Source organism: Pygoscelis adeliae, unplaced genomic scaffold (genome assembly GCF_000699105.1).
Source record: "Pygoscelis adeliae isolate BGI_AS28 unplaced genomic scaffold, ASM69910v1 Scaffold207, whole genome shotgun sequence".
Lineage (NCBI taxonomy): Eukaryota > Metazoa > Chordata > Aves > Sphenisciformes > Spheniscidae > Pygoscelis > Pygoscelis adeliae.
In genome coordinates this window covers 36,510-56,197 of record NW_008825160.1, presented here as the reverse complement: position 1 = coordinate 56,197, position 19,688 = coordinate 36,510, and the positions used below count along the sequence as shown (strand labels likewise).

Below are 19,688 nucleotides of genomic sequence, written 5' to 3'. Positions count from 1 at the left end.
AACTGGATTTAACTCCATTCACCACAACTCTCTGGGCCCGGCCATCCAGCCAGTTTTTTACCCAGCGAAGAGTTCTATTATATGCAGTTGTATTATATCTGCTCATGTACTGATTAAAATTGGTGGGAATGAGCTGCTTAATTATACTGGGGGTGTGTGTCTCAAATCTTTGGCAAAGATGGCCCAAGAAGTCTGTGGTATGGCAGGGAAAAGAAAAGATGGGTGAGATTCAGTTCCAGTTTAGGTGTTCACAATGCAAGTACATATGTTTGAGTTTATTTTCTAGGCTCCCGTTATGCTGAATGGAGACCAGGTCAAGAGTGTCAGGGGAGATTGGGTATGATACATCTGGCCAGACATAGACATCTGCTTTAGGATCATTTTAATTGTGTGCTATACCCCATTAACAATACTGATCACAGTGACAAGGTGCAGGCAGTCTTGGAAAGCTCCTCTCCAGGGGTTCCTATAACACTGTCTATGTAACGAGGAGTGGCACTTCTCCACCTTTGTAAAGTGCTTTGAGCAGCATTAGAGGAATGCAACGTGACATCTGAATGCAACATTGAACACAATCCACCTCACATTCAGATCCCACAGTGATTTACAAAATCATATCATTATGACCTTTTAACAAGTACGAAAATGGAGGCATGGAGCGGTTACCTAACTCACCTGACTTCCCACAGGTCGAAGTCCATAGAAATGCTGGGACTAGTGTTCCCGTGGGTTTATAAAATGATTAGCCAAAGCTGTGACGTTTACTCTGAAGTGCTATGTACAATCTAGATTCCTCTAGGCAAAGGAATGAAAGTAAGAGCCATAAATCAATAACACTCTAGGATGTTACTTCCATGTTGAGTTGGCTTTACTTTTATAACTGTCCTGTGAGTGCATTTGAATAGACAAGGCACAAGACCATACTGTTAAGGCAGGGAACGGTTTTCTCATAGGCCCAACTTCTATACAAATAAATTATAGTTGGAGGACCTGGAATGTGAAACAAACTCATCAGCAAAAGTCTTGACCAAGGAGGCTGAATGACAGATATTACTCAATTTCAGTAAAGTCAAGAATTGACCCTGCATCGTGGCTTCTCTGACTGTGCCAGTTCCAATCCATTCATCCTGATGGAAACAGAGAGAGAGGTCCCATCCCGTACGTTGAAGTCACTTAAGAGCACTAGTGTTGGATCTTAAAGGGGGCTTATAAAATGATTACCCAGAGCTTTGACATTTTTTCTAAAATCTGTGTACAGTTCAGATTTCTCCTGGCAAAGAAAAGTCATAAATCAATAGCTCTATAAGGTTTTACCTCCGTCTTGATTTGTTTTTACTTTTATATCTGCTCTTTGATCTGATGAATCAACAGGTGTAAGATGTTTTTTAATACACAATGCATCAGATTTGCTTGTATTTGCCTTCCTGGATTTTCTATCTGTCTTCTATCACTTCCAAAATCCCATTTAACTGCCAGTGTGTGGGAAATGCCCAGAATTCATAGAAATGGCTTGACTGTTCATTTATATTTTCTGATCTATTTGAGGGTTTCACATTACTTCTCATCAGCTGCTGAAAAGCAAGCATTGTCGTTGGTTAGGCTGCCTGCCCACATCACATCAGAGTTAGTGCAAGTCAGTCTCACACTGGAAACAGAAGCTCTCCCCTTATACCTACTGCACGTGTACATCTGTGGCTGTGGCCTTTGCACTTCACTTCTGTGTTTCTCTGCATAATTACATTGACAGGTGAGCACAATATGCTGTGTGCCACAGCAGCATGAGTTCCAGTCCTAGCATTTCTATGGACTTTGACCATCTGAAATGAGCTGAGTTAGGTAGCCACTCCATGCCTCAGTTTCCCTACCTGTTAAATGGGCATAATCACATATATCCAGTTTTGTAAAGCACTGTGGAATCTAGATGGGATCATGTGGATCACATTGCATCCCTCTACTACTCCTCAAAACACTCTTTGGAGGTGAGAAATGTTATCCCCTGTAACACAGACAGTGCTTTAGGAATGCCTGGAGAGGAGGTTTCCAAGGCTGCCTCGCATAGCCGTTGTCAGTGACAGGAATAGCTGGGGAAGCTCTCCCATCTTCTTCATAGTCACTCATCTCTCATCTCCAGAACAGAGACTAAAAACAAAAAGTGGTCTGATACAGAAGATACAAAATACTTTTTTTCCCCAGGAATAATAGAAATCAGGTCTGGAAGGCAGGTTATCTAATCCGTCGCATGTTCCCAGACTGAATCCCTTCCTACTTGATTTTATGACATGGTCTGGAAACACTCCAGACCTGCAGTAATGGAAACTCAGTACCTGCCCTTGCCGGTCCTTTCCAGAGCTTCACTTTTTCGTTGTTAGACATTTTCAATGTCTAATTTACATTTTTCTTTCTGGATTATAAACCCATGACTTCTTGTTCTTTCTGTTATTGACACAGAAAGCACAGTATTTTTTTCCTCCTTGCAGCAGCATTTTATACATTTGAATACAGTTACTATGTCTTCCCCCAGGTTTCTTCTTTAAGGCAGCACTTGGTATCTGGATCACAATTACTCTCATCCGTTTATTGGCCCAGTTCTTTTCAAACCAGTGACTGAGAGAGGAAAATCTATGAGATATTGCAGAGTACAGAGCATGGATGAGATCCAATGACTCAAGCTGGTCTGTGCTCATGCTGAGGTAGTTAATAGGGCCTTTAGACAAACTTTCCACCAAATTCAGCTAAAGAAGTAAACAGAGCAGGAAAAAGCATTTTTCATATGAAAATGTAGTCCTCACATGATGAACAGTTAAACCTAAATTATTTTGGAGACTGGCAGAGTCAGGATTAGAGCTCAAATGCAAAGTTCATCCTCCTCACATGAGGAAACTTCTAGACAACTGTGATAAGAAATAAAAACCTTTCTGAGACCTATGACTTTGAAGAGAAATAGTCATTCTCAAGCAGCCTAGTGTCTCCCTGCCCAAGTCTATGACTAGTTCTCACACTTCTCTGCTGGAGGAAAAGGATGAGGACAGTCATCCCTGAGGATGCTGGGTAGGACATCATTCAGAAAATGGCTCCATTCTGAGGTCACCAGAGAAGGCCAGGACCATTGGCCTCAATGTCTCCTGTTTTGGGGTTTGTATGTGACAGAAGTCAACACCTCCACACGCCAAAACATCGCTTTCCAAAATTCACATGCCTTATATCTTCCTTTGGGAAAAATACAACTCCCAGATGGAGCTGTGTGCACAGGAGTCACTGACAAAGGAAATATACTGGAAAGACCTGTCATCACATTGTCTCTGCTCCGTATTCAGAGAGGATGTACGCAGGACTTTCCAAGAGCCTCTATCTATAGCAAAGCACAGCTTCACTTTTCATAAATCACTGGAAGTTTGTGGAACCAAGTCCAATCTTTGAATCTTGGGCCCCTACAGCCAAAACCAGGCAGAATTGGACTCTCTACTGCTTCTGCTCCTACAGCTGTGATTTCTGCGCTGTTTTATAAATGGCAAAAAGAAGTATCCTTCGCTCTTTCTCATCAAGGGACATCTTCTGTCTATAGGTCTTTAAGTTTTATCTCATCTGTTCATCACAGACTGTATGGATACTAGCAGTTTGGCTAGAGTCAAAAGTGCCAATCCTGAATGACCATTAAACAGAAATTGTTTTTTCCACTATGCTTCCTGCATGGTACATTGGCTCTATGGATAGCATGTAGAAAGCACCACAAATGTAAGAAAGAGGATTGGTCCATGAAATAAAAGCAGATCAGCCATTCCTCTAAACTATTGTTATTTTTTTTTTCATTAGTTTTGCTAACAGCGTTTATTGCCACAACCGGTTGTCATTTCAGTTATGAACATCAGTCACTGCTGGTGCTTATAATCTGGAGCTGTGGATGACTCCAAAGCCAAACATATTTGATTTTCAACTTAATTTGCCTATCCTACACCGGATCTTCAGGACCTGTACTCAGAAAAAGAATGTAGTTTCTTATCCAGGTCAGTCAGAGTCAAAAGTATCTAAATGAGTCGTGAAGCTACATCCCATCCTCAACAATGGTTTCAGGTTGATGGCACTTTGGACATATTACTCAGAATGCCATTTAACTGATGACTTGATGTCACAATACATTTTTTACCCAATACTCTCAAGTGAATTTATTAATACTTATCAAAATCTCATATTTTATCATTAACTGTGAGATACTATAGACATCTTTGTAGACATAAGAAATTGAGGAAGACAGTTTTCATGACATATTCAAACTCAAACCAGTCAGGCAGTACAATTTTTAATGTGCAGGCTTCTGTTCCTTATTTGGTCATTTTTTTAAGTCGGGACCTTTCATCTGGAGCACCAGAGGTAACACAGTATGGCAGCATCTGGTCTGACATCCTTTGCTGGCCACTTACTTACTGACTAGATTGCTACCATGGTCTCCAGTCAAGTGATACCGAAGAGCTTTAAGCCACAGGAATCCAAGAAGAGACCAGACACTGTCTTTTTGCTGGTTTACTCCCAGTTTGCAGACTGTCTGCCAAGCAGCCACTCTTTAAATGTAAGACCTACAATTCACCTGTCTTTCACTTAAAAACTCATAGCCTTCCCTGGAGGTCTCACTGGATGTGCAGATCTCATGCTCTTGGGTCTTTAGGTGTCATATGAGCAAGAAGGCTTTGCAGGGAGGATCTAGTAACTCAGATATTTTGCTTTTTTGGCTCAAGCTTGAGAGATGACAGCCGACCGGAATATAGTGGATTTCCAAGTGAAATGCTCCTTGCCTTGGCCTTGCCCTCCCTAGGAGTATTCTTGTGGTTTCCATTTGTGTTTAGGAAGGCAGGAAGTTCCTGTTGTCTGCTCCGAGTGTGATTGATCTTGTTGGCCAGAAGAGGTCACAAGCAATAAATCCCTCCTATCCAAAACAAGCTGTCCTTCTCTGCGACCTATATCAGACACTTCTGAGACCCTCCGCCAATTCTTTTTTTTTCTTCTTTTTTTTTTTTTTTTTTTTTGTTCTTGCTGCTGCTAATGCCCTAGTCTCCTCATCTTGCTTTAGATCAGAAAGAAGCTCAGCAAACCTACTGAATTCTTTAACTCTATACACTCATCTGAGTGGCACACACCTGACTACCAATGAAGACTTGATCTGGCGGAGACACAACCCACTCCTGACTGCCCATGATGGACCCCAAAAGCATGTTTGGCATTTCAATGACTTCCATAGCAGTGATTTCATCACAGCAAACAGTTTTCACCAACTGTATAGGGCAATTCCAGATAGAAAGGGTCTGTAATTGAATTCTGAGCAAGGATAAAGCACAGGGAATCTGAGTTTCAGTTGCTTTATCCATCCTGAAATGAGACATCTATTTTATATACATTTTACTGGCTAGGGAGGATTATGGCATCTTAGAGCTTAGGCCCATTTTTATATAAGCTGTTTTAAATCTGAAGCACAGTGCCAAGAATGATCAGTACTCACAGGTTGCCATTTGGAGAGCAAGTTACGAGAGTTTTCCCTGTATGTCACTTACATATAGGAATTTCCATACCGCACTAGACCAACAGAGTGTCTGCTCTGCTTAGTCTGTCTCTAACCTTGATCAATGCCAGATGTTTTGCAGGAAACCATATACTACCATGCACTATGATACTCCCTGATAGGTGAAAAAGGTTTCCTGTCCCTCCTGATGAGGAGCAGAGCACGTTTATCACACAGTGCATGGATGTACAGCAGAGAGACTAATTAGTTGTATAATGCTTGACCTGAAGCTTGTCCAAGTCACCGACAGCCTTGACTTCAATGTGATTTGGATGAAATCAGTAGGATAACACTGAGCAAGCAGTTTAACTCCATGGTCACATGTTTTAGGGTCTTTACCTGGCAGACATGAACAGCTCCACTGAATTTGCTGGCATTATGTCACTTAGAGTAACTGAGGATCAAGTCCCACATCCTGCTTGCAGCTCTGACTCACCCTCTTTTTTTGGTGAGGGTTTTTTGTCAACATGTAGCAATTACAGTATCCTGTGCTCCTCACTGTTAGTTTACACTAGAAAAATTACCTTTACACTGTCTGAACAGCGAGTGAGGACAGTTGGGGGTAAAAGTAGATATTTGGACTGCACTTAGTGCTTTGGCAAAACACGGATTTTCCTCTTGGAATTTCCCATGTTCTAAAATGCAGGATTTCCTATCTGCCTTGGCATAGAGGGATGGAAAAAACAATTCACTTAAAATAAACAGGTCCCAGGAGATGTGGAGCCAGGGAAGAGCCTGCTCAAATGCTGAGCACAAGGCCTGAAGGTCCAGTTCAGAGCTCATAAAGACAATAGCAAAAAAAAAAAATCCTATTGAGTTGAATGGGATCAGCCCTATATTCATTAAGCTTCGAAGTTCTCACATGCTTATGCACAGATACCACATAGACAGTCATCTATAGAGAACAGAATAAAAGCCATCAGCCTTTATGATAAGACTGAATTCTCACCACTGAACCGCATGGAGTTCATAATCCTGAAATCCCTTTCATGTTGTAGCCATTATACCAGCTTTCATGAACCTGGTGATTGCCCTGCCAGTGAATGAGGGATCTCTAAATAGAAATTGCTGATGGCCTGCAATGCTTAGAGACTTGCTTGTCACTCAAATGCAGCCACCTCTGGGGTGGAATGTACCTGTCATACAGTGAGTGCAGCAGGACTTAAGAAGGGAAAATAAAAAATGTATCTTTCTACATAAAGTCATAGATGGAATTTGCCAGAATAATTTATGCCTAATGAGCTGCTAGCATTCATTTTTCTTGGTGTCTTTAAGAGATGTGTCCTCTAGTTTCTAATACAGTCTTGACCCTAGACAATGCTGCTTTAATACAATATTGGGGTTTTACTTAATGCCCCATTTGGAGCAGAGGGAAAGTGAATGAAACACCTTGGAGAACTCCCAACACTGCCAGTCCAGTTCTTGAGAAGTGATTAAGGCCCCACAAGTAACAGAACCACGGGTCATAAAATCTCTCCTTACCTTCAACTTTCCCATTGCCTTTATGCTTGCTGTTTCGAAGGGGAGGCACTTCCAGTGAAACTATGCCTGAGTTCTCCAGGATGTTCACCTCCACTCGTAACCTCCCCACCAGCTGCTGGGGCCGGATGCTGACTGTATACTCATATTTGCCCAGTCGCCTTTGCAAAAGCTCTTCATAATGCAGTAGGAACTTGGCCTGCATCTTGCGAGGAATGAAGACAGAAGCTTTGAATGTCTCATAGCCATTCTCCCTGGAAGGAAAATCCAAAGACACCTTCACACCCCATACACATCACATACCACCTCCTCCAGTGAATGATGAATCTGGATTTCGTTGGTCCAATGAAAGTATTTCCTATCATTGAATATACGAAACCAGCAAGAAAGAAAACATCCTAATACTTCACAAAGCATTGGGCACGTAGGAGGTTTCCACAGGAGGAAAGGTCTTAAAAGATGAGATGATTTCTTACAGAGAGGAATATGACAGACATATATAACATGGAGCAGGGCCAGAGGAAAGGCTGTCTGTTGGTTCCTTACACAGAGGATTTGCAAGACCCATATTTAATTCCTGACTTTGCCACTGCTGCCTCATTGTAGTATCTTAAGCAAATTAATTCCTCTTCCCTAATATTAGGTGTTTATAGCTACAAACTTCTCTAAAAAGACTCTTCTCTTCTGATTGACCACAGCGTGCCATCAGTCACCCAGCGTACAACTGACAGTCAGCTTTCTGTTCGCTAGTTCAAAGTGAGATGAATTCCCACCTTTAGCCTTTATTGGCTTCGGCTGCTCTTCTGTTAAACAGAGATAATTTAAGATGCTCTACCTCCCACACAGTGTACTGTAGCGTCCAGCTACCAGGCACTGATGTGATGCCAGGCACTACTATTTGTGAAGGGAAAATAAAAAAGCCATATAACAAGAATGGAAACCTTTAATGCCATATAGGGGTAACTTCAGAACTCACGGATGTGAAATTTTGGTGATGCCCACAATTCAGTGAGTATTGAAAAGGATTTGAGACTTCGATTTCTCTAACACATATAAAAAGATATTTTTTTTTTAATGTTAGCCTTTAGGACAGTTGGAATGACATCTCTGGGTCATACCAGTGGTCTAACAATGACAGGTAGTAATTGCCTACAGAAGAGGATGCAACAGGGCAGGACAAGAGAAATATAGTGCTTCAAGAGAAATACAGAACTCCCTCAGGTTCTGCCAGTCTGTGTCTGGATCCTGTGACAGCATCCTTTGCTAATGGTTCCTGATGGATTTTTCCTACCAAAAATTCATCTAGTCACTTTTTGAACCCACATGAAGTTTAGCATCCACAATTTCTAGTGGCAAGAAACACAATTTATGTGAAGAATACCTTATTTTGGCCATTTTCGACCTGTCATCTGATCATTTCATTCAATTTTCCCTAGTTTTTCAATGAAAGACAGAAAATAAAAATTCCTTATTGTCCTTCCACATACCACTCATGAGTTCAGCTCTCTGACAGACCTCTCTGTCCCCACAGTTCATCGTTTCTCTGGTCTGAAAATCATAGTCTATTTAGCTGTTCTTGATCATGTGTTTATGTTGGAATAGTGCTACTGTCCCAGGTAACTGGGAATAGTGCAGGATTTTCCAGAGCAGCAAAATCCATCCAACAGTACATATCTTTGGGAGCTATTTGGGTGAAATTAGAAGGAGGAAAATACCCCATAGTGCTTCCGAAGAAATGCATCCAGGTGAACATATAGGTTTTAAGATTATTAAATGGATGAGACTTTCTGCCAGTGCTTGGCCAAGAGGACTAAACACAGCCAAGTGCCAAGAACAGAGTAAGTAAGCATGATTGCAAAAGGCTACCTGTGGTTCTACCACTGACTAACTTTATGGTCTTGAAGTTGTAACTCATTGAATTTCTGTGTGCCTTAATTTTCCTGCCTGTTATTTAGGAAATAAAAAGATTTCTTTCCCTCTCAAGTATGTCCTGGAGCGTCTTGGACCTGAAAATGTTGTGTAACAGGGCTAGAAAAGGCCACATGCAATTTTACCTGACTTGGAGTATGGGAGTGACACCAGGCAGCGTGAATAACATTCTATTTAGTTCCTTCTTCCTGTAAATCCAGGAAGAAAGATGGGAGGAGAGTGTGTCACTTCCCAGAACACAAACCAATGCACGACACTTACCTTCCATCTGTAGGGCTCGGAGGTTTCTTGTGCCTTGCTTTGTCGTCACTGTTATGTTTCTTTTCTTTCCCTGTGACCTCCCCATAATAAGTCTTGTTGCCGATGCTCCTGGAGAGACCAGATATGGCAGCATGACCACTCTGCACCCATATATATACAGTGACAGCTTGTCATGGTTTAACCTCAGTCAGCAACTGAGCACCACACAGCCGCTCACTCACTCCCCCCCCCACCCAGTGGGATGGGGGAGAGAATTGGAAGAGCACAAGTGAGAAAAACTCATGGGTTGAGATAAAAACAGTTTAAGAATTGAAATAAAATTATGATAATAATAATAATAATAATATGATAATAATAATAATAATAATAATAATGCACAAAGCAAGTGATGCACAGTACAATTGCTCACCACCCGCAGACCGATGCCCAGCCAGTCCCTGAGCAGCGGCCCCCCCGGCCAGCTTCCCCCCGTTTATGTACTGAGCATGACGTCACATGGTATGGAATGTTTCTTTGGCCAGTTTGGCTGTGCCCCCTCCCAGCTTCTTCTGCACCTCCAGCCTTCTCAGTCGGTAGAGCATGGGGAGCTGAGAAGTCCTTGACTAGTGTAAGCACTGCTCAGCAACAACTAAAACATCGGTGTGTGATCAACTTTGTTCTCATCCTAAATCCAAAACACAGCACTGTACCAGCTACTAGGAAGGAAATTAACTCTATCCCTGCCGAAACCAGGACACAGCTGCACAGCTTGCTGTAGAAGGGTTCACAGACTGCGCACATGTGAATAGGCTAAGTGCTGCTGGTGTAACCCTCCTAGAGTCCACTCACCTCACTGAGACAGAAGCCGACTTAGAAGTTCCCTGGCTGGTTATACCAGCAGAGTACATTTTTAGTCCAGGAGTTTACCTCTCTAAAATGCCAGTTCAGTAGATAATCTCCAAAGAATAAGAATGCAAACCAGAAAGCAAAGCAATTGCCAAGAATCCCAATGAGCGCTTTTTTTTGTCTGCTCTCAGATCCACCATCTGTGTCAATACACATGACAATATTCAGGATGACTGCTCTCAGTTAGCTGCCTCCCTATCTAAAATGCTTCTCCCTGGGAATGAGTTACAGGGCCATGGATTCCATAAGGAAACAGCCCTTAACATACATTTTGGCTGGTCGATGGCAAAAGACTGTTTTTCCTCCTATTCAGTCCAAATGGAAGTCTTTCTAAAAGAGCTGGTCCCCTATCTGCTATGGTCAGGTCCAAAGTTGTGGCCCCAATATCTACCCATAGGGGGATCTGAGCATAACCAAACCAAACATGTTTTTGAAACCAAAAGCTTAATTTATTCCTTAGTGAGTCATTTCAGTATGAGCTTGGTTGCCCTCTACTTGCTCTATTATCCACAGAGAGTGACTAGCACCTCCAGCAGCAAGTGAACCTATCTGCTAGTTGGAGTTGATTCTCCTCCTCCATTGACAGTATGGAGAACCTGGAAGAACAAGGATGCTTCTTAGGCACCACAGACAATTAGGAAAGATAACTATAGTGCACCAGTGTTGCTGAAACTTTAATTGGAAAGGTTTCTGAGGGCTAGGAGAGATTTTTTGGTCCAAATCAAAGAGAGAGATGGAGAAGGAAGTTGTTAAAATACACTCAGATGGGAAATAGAATAATTTTCTTTCCCATGTACATTGAGGACTTGAATCTTAGCATCCTGTCATCCAAGGACTTGCTCTGTGCTTTGGGGCCATGACCAGTCTCGGATGGAGTATATCATGTGTGTGGTTTTATTTTTCCCAAACAAATGCAAAAAGGCCTTGATATAGTCCTACTGCAGATTAGCCAGTTTTTGAAATCTCAGAGCGCTATCTGTGGGATGAGAGAACCATTGTCCATCCAGCTGTCAGCTTTACTTACTTACATGGTAAAGTTGGAGATGAAGGCGGCAGCTGGGATCTGCATCTCAAACACAGCTTCGCGTGCCTCAGATCCACTGTTCACCATTGTGCACGACACCGTGGTGAAAGCATACCGAGAAATGATTGTGGATTTCACAGTGAATTCAGACATCCGAGGCCTGGTTTCCTGTAGGTATCAAAAGGTTACCTATTAACACTGACAGCTAGATAACTCACCCCTTCAGTGTTTCAATGGCTTTAATACTTAATATGCTCAAGCAAATTACCACCCTATGAGTATTAGACTCCCCTATGAAAAACAGTCAACAGCAGGCAAAGTGGGCTTGCCCTCAAAATTTCAGGTGAGCTGCAAAAGGTAAGCCAGGAACATGGTACTGCCTTTGTTCACGTGCAAGAGCAAAGGCCACAGTCATTCTCCAACACTTGGGAAGGGTCTGGGAAGGACGAGAGCTCTGATTATTCCAGCCTTTATGTTGTGAAACACACTGACAAAATCCACCTGTATCCTAAATTGCACCCTTCAACTCTGACTGTATGAGAGGATCAAGATTAGTCCTTTATGGCCTGGGAAGAGAAGCCCAAAATATGTCCCCATAAGGTCCAGAACTGATGTCAGAGAAACTGCCCCGTGGACTGTGCACAAGAGCAGATGTAAGACCTCTTGAAAGACTGAGATCACTGTATATGAAGCAGCATCTTCAAATTCACACAATCAGATCCATAAGTTATGTAAACAGAAAAACTGCTGTCAATGGAGCAGGTTGAGTCCTCCTCTGCTGAGAATCCATCCTGGAGGTCTCAGCCAATGGATGGAAGAGACTTAATAAGAAACACTGACACTGTGACATCTCAGGCAAAATATTTTAAGCCTTTTAGACCACACTGGATTCCTTCCAGGAGAGAAGCAGCAGAGGCTGCAACGAATGACACATGATGTAGCAATAGAAGCTGAAAGCCAATTTCAGCTTCTTGGAAATATGTTTTTGTGCACAATTCCTGGGTTGGAGCATTCCTCCAGTCTAACATTGACAGCAATGTCAACAAACAATTGACATTGATTTTTTGACAGCAACATGGAGCTCAACAGTTTTCTTCCTGGAACACTTCAGTGTATTTAACCATAAGCAGTCCATGTAAAAACAATTTCTGTATGTTGCCTTAAACAGTCAAAGACCAAACCCTCAAAAGCAGAAGGAAGCTAAAGAGTAAAATACATTGCAAATACAGAGCAACTTCACTAAGCCAAATAAACTGAGACTCTTCCTATTGAGGTTGATAAAAAGTCACAGCCACTTAAGACTTGTGAAGACAAGAATATGCTCTTCAGCTGCACTTCCAGGCTTTTTTTCTGAACAAAATTCATTTTAACGAAAAGTCATTTTGACAAATGACTTAACAAAGAGAGCAAGTGGTTGTATGAGTAAGTATGAAACAGGAACATTTCTGCAGTAGCTGATGGCACCAGAAGCAGTAATAAGTGAGCATCCAACTAACCAAGCTGCTGGGCTAGTGAATTCCAGGCAAATGATAGAATGAGGATCCACTGGAAACAAACACAAAACCGTCAATAGCCTTGGAAATAAAGCCCCACCTGTCTACACTTTCAAGGCTTGGAAAGACTCTGATAAATGTGTCTCAAATGAACCTAATCGTGATAGATATCTTTAACAGCTGGAGAATGTGTGATGTGCTCTGTGTCCGCTTAGCACAGGCTCAGCTCCCACGGAGAACAATGGCAAGAAATTAACACTTCTAGGGTGTGATTCATCTCACTGATTTCAGACAGCTCAGTGCGATGGATCTAGACTAGAACACATCTGCTCAGATCTAATGTCTCCCCCTTAGGCCACTAGTGGCTTTTACTCAATCGCTGTTGATTAGAACTAGATCCTGCTGTTCTTAGGACCTTCCCTGATACATAGGCATGGCTTTCCAGTCTCGTTACCCTGAAGGTGGAGAGGATGGGGAGTTTTGATCAGAAGTAGTGTTGTAGGAACGTGTCCAGATATAATGAGCTGATGATTCATTTAGTCTTCCATACCACTAATTGCCTGTGGCATAGCAAGAGATATAGAGGATTTAATAACAGAAGCAAAAGAATGAATCTGAAACTACAGCAAATTCTTTGGTTCTAGATGTCCTGCATCCACTCCCATGTTCTGCATTTCATCGTAAGCTGTGAGTTCAAACACAGTGACAGCTCAACAGCAAAAGAGAATCAAGCCCTTTGCCTTTTACTTGAGATACAAGGTGGTTCTGCAGTGACAGATTTGACACGGAGTCTAACACTGTGAATGCAACGATGGATTTATCTGAAGTCAGAAAGTCTTTAGCATACGGCAGAGGACATGGAACTTGCCCTTGTTATGACAAGAACATAAGAATGGTTGCATTGGGTGAGAACAAAAACAATTCTAAGCCTATAGCCTATCACTGGCAGAGATCAATAGAATCATAGAATCATTAAGGTTGGAAAAGACCTCCAAGATCATCGAGTCCAACTGTCATAGCGCATACTTAGAGAAGAGTGTAAAATCAGTCCAACCTGCACTGATACTACCCAGAAATATTCTCTCAGTTTTCAGTAATTTATGGCTGAAGGAACTCCTGAACCAAGGGTGGTATTTTTGTGCTTAGTAAACCACCTTCTACGACTTTACACAGCTGCTTTTTGAATCCATGTAAACTTTTAGCATCCCCAACATCTTGTAGCAAGGAGTTCCACAGCTTAATGATATTTTATATGAAGAACCACAACGCTTAGTGTTTTTTTCTGAATCTACTATTTGCTGGCTTCACCTGATATGACAGAGTGTCATATCTCTCTATCCCACTGAACAAGCTCCAGCTCTGATATCCTCACAGACTGAGAAATGGCAAAACCAAATGAAAAAAAGACATTCAACACCTCTCCCTTTTCCTGGTGGATAGGAGTTGCTGCTGGAGAAAGCAAACACTGAATAAGGGCATCACATACAACTGAGGATGAAAGAACTGATTCATCTTCCCATCCCTGGAAGGGATCTGCCATTCCTTGTATATAGAAAATATAAATGGTGGGGGCAGAGGCAGTTTCCAAACAGGTTGCTAGGCTGGGCTTGGCGGGCAGCCCAAGTTCCAGTCTGTGATCCTTGCACATTCCCTGGAGCTCTTGCACAATCCATCAGCGCTTGATGCTCTGACTTACAGCTGCGCAAATGCCTGTTTGTTTTCTCTGCTTTTTATTAAGGCCTTCAGAAGATGAGAGGCAGCACAAAGGAAAAAACAAACCAAACCATTTGTTTAATATTATTATTACTGTGATTTATTATCCCTATTAAAAATAAAGCTAGGGATTGCCAAGGTGGCAGATTAGCACACTGCTATGAGGCAGGTTGGCTGGATGCTTTATGAAGGTGTCCTGGTGATTATGATGAACTGGGAGCTGAAATTTTCTTGCCAAAAAAATTATTTTATGCTTGTTTACATCAAATGTTTGGAAAGACAGAAGAGGGATGAAGATCAATGAAATACACTCCGTGTTTTTACCTTTATCAGTTGCTTTAATCAAAATGAATTGACTGTATCTCCGATTAGAAGTAATAAACTGGTAATAAGACTGAGAGTTGCTCTCCTCTAGGCTCCTGACTCAAATATCTCAAAGATCAAAGAGACCAGAAGCTATTAACATGTGATGGCTGCTCAGTGTGTGAAATGAGTTCCTCCAGTTCTAAACTGGGAAGCCCCCATGCCTCAGAAAAGCCAGAAAAATAACTGGCTGTGAACAGCAATTTCACTGGCTGCCTCTTTAGCCAGTTTTGATCTAAGCCATGCAACTCTTAGCGCAGAAATATAGCCAGATCTCACAGATTTGCTGTACATCTCACAACTGCAGGTAAACATCTTAAAGCTTAGGTTCCCATGCCAAAAGAAGGATATTGGCTTCCTTGTTTTCTTCCTTTCTTCAGTAAATTTTTGCCTCTGCATCAACAGAGAACAACAGAGATCTTCAAATTTCAAAGCAAACTGTCCCTTTCCCTTCAAATTCAACGAGATTTCATCAGGCTTATGTTCACTGCATGGTTGAGGTTTGTAACACTGGATGTTCTCTCTCCAAATCTGGGGTTGAGAAGATGTTTTGGGAAGTATTAGAAGAACCTGTACCCATTGCATTGATCAAAATGAAGATTTTTTTTTTACCTAGAATCTTACCCTACCATCACCCACTGACATAGTTCATTCCTGGGCACTGGGATGCACACAAACATACATATAGAGAGCAAGTGTAACTCCCATGAGGTAAAATAAAGACACAGTGTGATACGTACCAGCCTCTGCAAAAATTTGGCCTGTCTTGGAACACGGCGTGCAACCTGCAAAGAGTTAAGGGAGTTAATAGAGCCTAGTCAACTTACAGAAGACATGTCACTTGTTTAAATCCAGACATGGGTTTGTGTGACTGATCACCCATGGCCAGGTTCAAATGTTCCTCTGGTTAAAATTAAAACCTAAATCTCTTCTGTATTAACAGACCCACTGATCAAAGCTCAGCAGTGGAATGCAGCTCTCGCAGGCGAGGAGGTACTGTGTGTTTTGCAAATGCTACTTGTCAAGAGACCCTCTATATGAAGGCAGGAATCTCAGCCTTTAGCCCTGGCCCTGGACACTATGTCTTGGCCCTGGAAGTGTATTCCCCTATAGCTTCCTATGGAGCCACACAAAGGCTCTGTGTCACTGTTTTTGCCCCATTGCGTGGTATATGGCACATGATAAGAAGGGCTGCTAAACGGTCCACAATCCTCATCAAATGTCATGCAGGACCCATCTACATCCTCAGGCGAGTAAAAGCCAAAGCCCATTCCCCAGTCCAGAAGTGGTCTACATCCGTGCAAGAGCACTCAGCACTCATCATGGGTTACAGACACTGGGCAGGGAGAGGGCTGAGGGCACAACAAGCTCGGTCACCTGAGGCTGTCCTCAGCTCAGCACAGTGTGGCTGCTTCGGGCTTGAGCAGCGACCACGTTAACACCTAGCACCCATGAGGTGGAGCTTAGCAAGCATAACCCCATTCTGCTGCATGTGTGGACCTGCTCCAAGGGAGGACTTGAGTAAATTAATGTTACAGCTTCAGCTTTATTTATACTACCTCAATAGCAGATCTGTTGCCTAAAAAGTCTCCACAGGTGCTATGGATTTATTGCACAGTGACAGAAAAGCACTAGTTATGTGCAAAAAGGGAAGGGAATAAAGGTATTTAAACTCAGCCACAGATTTTATTATGAAACAGAGTGCGTCACCTATGACAATGCAATCGTACTCATTGTATCGCCCTTCACAACAACAACTCCTCTGACTTCTTCCCTGCACATGGTGTAAGTCTCAGCTTAGCAACATCTCGAAATCAAATCCCTCCCAAAACAGAGAGTACAAGTCTCTTGTCAATGAGGGAAGCCAAGTGACCTCTTAAAATGTCGGTGAAACTCCAGAGAGCAGAGGAATGCAATGATATTTTTACCTGATTTGCCCTTTCTGTTGATTTACACTGAAATAACAGCACTCCTTGCCAAAGAGATTATTTTATGTCTGTTTGTATCATGCATTGCAAAGCTAAGGAAAGCCCAATAGAGAAATTAAACAGTCTCCTCTGCTAGAATCCTTATTATTTCCTTCTTCATTATTTTAGCCAACATCTTGTAAATTAGAACCAAGGAAAAACAGCTCCCTTGGGAAATTCTCAATGGAGAGGAGAGGAGAGGAGAGGAGAGGAGAGGAGAGGAGATGAGAGGAGAGAGGACTGTTCTGTGTTTGAACATATTCACATTTAGGATTGTATCAACAGTAAAAAATTCTTCGGAGAGGAGAGGAGAGGAGAGGAGAGGAGAGGAGAGGAGAGGAGAGGAGAGGAGAGAAATTCCCTGCAGTTTAAATTTTGGAAGAAACTTTCTGTCTGGGTATATTATGTCAGGCAAGTAAAGCACCTCAGGAGCCTGCTGTGAGAGGCTGCAGAGTTTCCATCACTGTAGGTTCTTCAGAACAAGCCAAACAAATGTCTGTGAAGTTGATCCTGCTTGGAGCAGAGGCAGGGATGAGAGATGAGTGATCCTCAGTACGTTTTTTACTAAAGGATTACCTTTTGGAACAAATCCACCTATCATCCTGTATGGAACAGTCACAATGGTTTTTACTGACTAATCAGTGAAACTGGAAATTTGGTTACTGGTTTTATCTTCCCCCACCACACACCCATTTTGTTTACTTGCTGATTTGCATAAGAAGGTGTTGTATGACTTGGCTCCTTCAAAAGCTACCTTTTGAAGTATTGAGGATAGCCAGTAGACATCGGTGAGTAGCTAAGGATCACCAGATAACAGTATTCTGTTTGCTAGGACTTCATGACTACTGCCAAAGCACTACTGCAGGGTTTGTGGTACTGATCAGTCCATCGAAATGTTTTGAACAAGCCAGCTTCACAAGCATCATCTAATGGAACAATTTCCAAGTTCCCATCAACCTTTATCTTTAAGGCCTTCCAAAGCGCTCATTAAAGCCCAGTAATTGCTACTAGTGACCCCATAGCTGTTGCCATCTGCTAGTGTTAGCATGGTATACAGAGAATAAGCTGGGCAGTAGCAACCCAACTACCCGTGAAGAGCTGTCCAGAAGAACTACCTCTAGTGTAACGGTAATAACTACCAACCTTGTCAACTACCTTGGCAGAGTGGTCAATCATTGGATGAGCCAACAAGTAATCCACACTCATTGCAAATACAATGATCCTGCAAGGACCTGTGTCTGTACTTGCCTTTGTGTAGGAAGATCCTTCCAGTTAAACACAGTTTTATAAGCTCTCAGAATTAGTTAGAGATTTGCTTATAGGGGATGTAGTACGTTGATCTAGGGAAGCATTTGCCTCTTCTTAACCTGGCTTACGTGTTCAATGAGGATGGACAGATGTCCTCTTCTAGATCTGGCTGTGCCAGGGGACTAGATCACCACCTCTATTTATACATCACTGCTTTTCTGTTGGAAGTTACTGCTGCCACTCATCTGCCAGCAGCACAGCTCCTGTGAAAACACCTTTATTTGCCTCAAGCAAGATTAGCCAGGTTACTTCAACGCTGTGAGCCAGTTGCTTGAGCTTCACAACTGTTTTTCCCCCTAAAGCAGATGAGTGAGTGTACCCAGATACCACTCCACTGGCAGGACAGTAGTGGAGATATTGTCTTCCACTTGGACAGGTAGGTCTGCAAGACACTTGGTTTGTGGCTGAATTCCCCAACAAGGAATATGTGTTCACAGTAATCAGGATTGACAACAAAGTTGCTGAGGTCCTCATACTGGAGAGAGATGGGCACTTCTGGAGACAAATTCTTCTCATTCTAGCATGGGTGGGATGAGCAACTGAATGACCAACTCTGAGACGGGTACAGATACATATGAAGAGCCTTACTCTTCCCGCTTATGGTATGGCAGAAAATGTCAAATACAGGTATCTAGTGACATTTTAGACACGCTAGGGTATCCCACCTGGCCTCCAGCAAGGCACAGGTCTTCCATAGGTCCTGCATTGTATCTGCCAGTCCCACATGGGTGTCTCAGATACTACAGAACCTCTCAGATCTGATCAAATTTAGATAACTGATTGATGCCCTAAGTGACCGAAAGTCACACATGATAGCTCATATGGACCTGAGGGATGTGAGCACAGATCTGAAGCTCAGCCTTTTAAATCACAGCCTCCTAAACCACTATCCAAACTCTCTTGCTAGCCTGCAAAAAGTTCATTGCCTTTTCAGCCCTATTTCCCCAGAAAATCTAAGCCACACAACGACACAATACAACAGCCTTTACTTGCAGAATATTTTTTTTTCTCCCCTGGTCAAGAAGCATTTTACAAGCTGAAACTCATGTGGTTCATTTCATCCAGCATGAGTTAAAAATCAAGTATGGTGAGACTGAGACCATAGGCAGAAAAACTTTCCTCCGAGCTTGAAATACTCTGAATTACTCAGACTGGCGTGCAGCCAGGACACTGCGTTAACTCCCTTGTCCCTGCGAAACGCCTCGTTAGCACAGCTCTCGGGATGTCGGCTTTGAACCCAACCCCAGGCAGTAGCACCCAGAACGGGAGGGTGCCAGTGCTCTCCTGGCTTAGCACCTCCAATAACTGCCTGCCTCGTTGGTAGCAGCCTCGGCGCCTGCCGCAGCCATGGGCACACTGCAGGGACGGGTGCAATAAATGCAGTTTTAGCAGACTGCCCTGCCTGTCAATACTGATGGTTAAGAAGGAACAAGCCAGCCCCGGCCACCAGATGCCCCCGAATGACGACCGCCTTAAAACCTACTTGCTCCATGATGCTGTAGTCTGCCATCAGCTCCTCTTCCAGGTACCTCGCCATCAGCTCCGAGTCGGGCTGCCCCGCCGAGATGGAGAAACCCCAGCAGAGCCACAGCCAAAGGATCATGGTGGAGGGGGAGCACTGGCCGGGGCTCCCTGCCCCGCAGGTGAGAGGAAAGCCCCGCTGCCTGCAGCTGCTGCCTGCGCTGCCGGACGGGCTGTGAGGAGGCTGACAGGAGGCAAGA

At 43.0% G+C, this 19,688-nt stretch overlaps 1 protein-coding gene across 1 annotated transcript in view; it reads right to left on the bottom strand.

The window, feature by feature from the left end:
- Nucleotides 1-19,626, bottom strand: part of ITIH5 (inter-alpha-trypsin inhibitor heavy chain family, member 5) — a 50,885-nt gene extending 31,259 nt beyond the window's left edge. The window contains 5 exon segments of the mRNA XM_009328673.1: nt 7,028-7,278; nt 9,215-9,322; nt 11,128-11,291; nt 15,433-15,477; nt 19,451-19,626. Coding sequence (XP_009326948.1) covers nt 7,028-7,278; nt 9,215-9,322; nt 11,128-11,291; nt 15,433-15,477; nt 19,451-19,570 — 688 coding nt within the window. The 5' untranslated portion in view covers nt 19,571-19,626.
- Between the last annotated feature and the right edge of the window lie 62 nt (nt 19,627-19,688).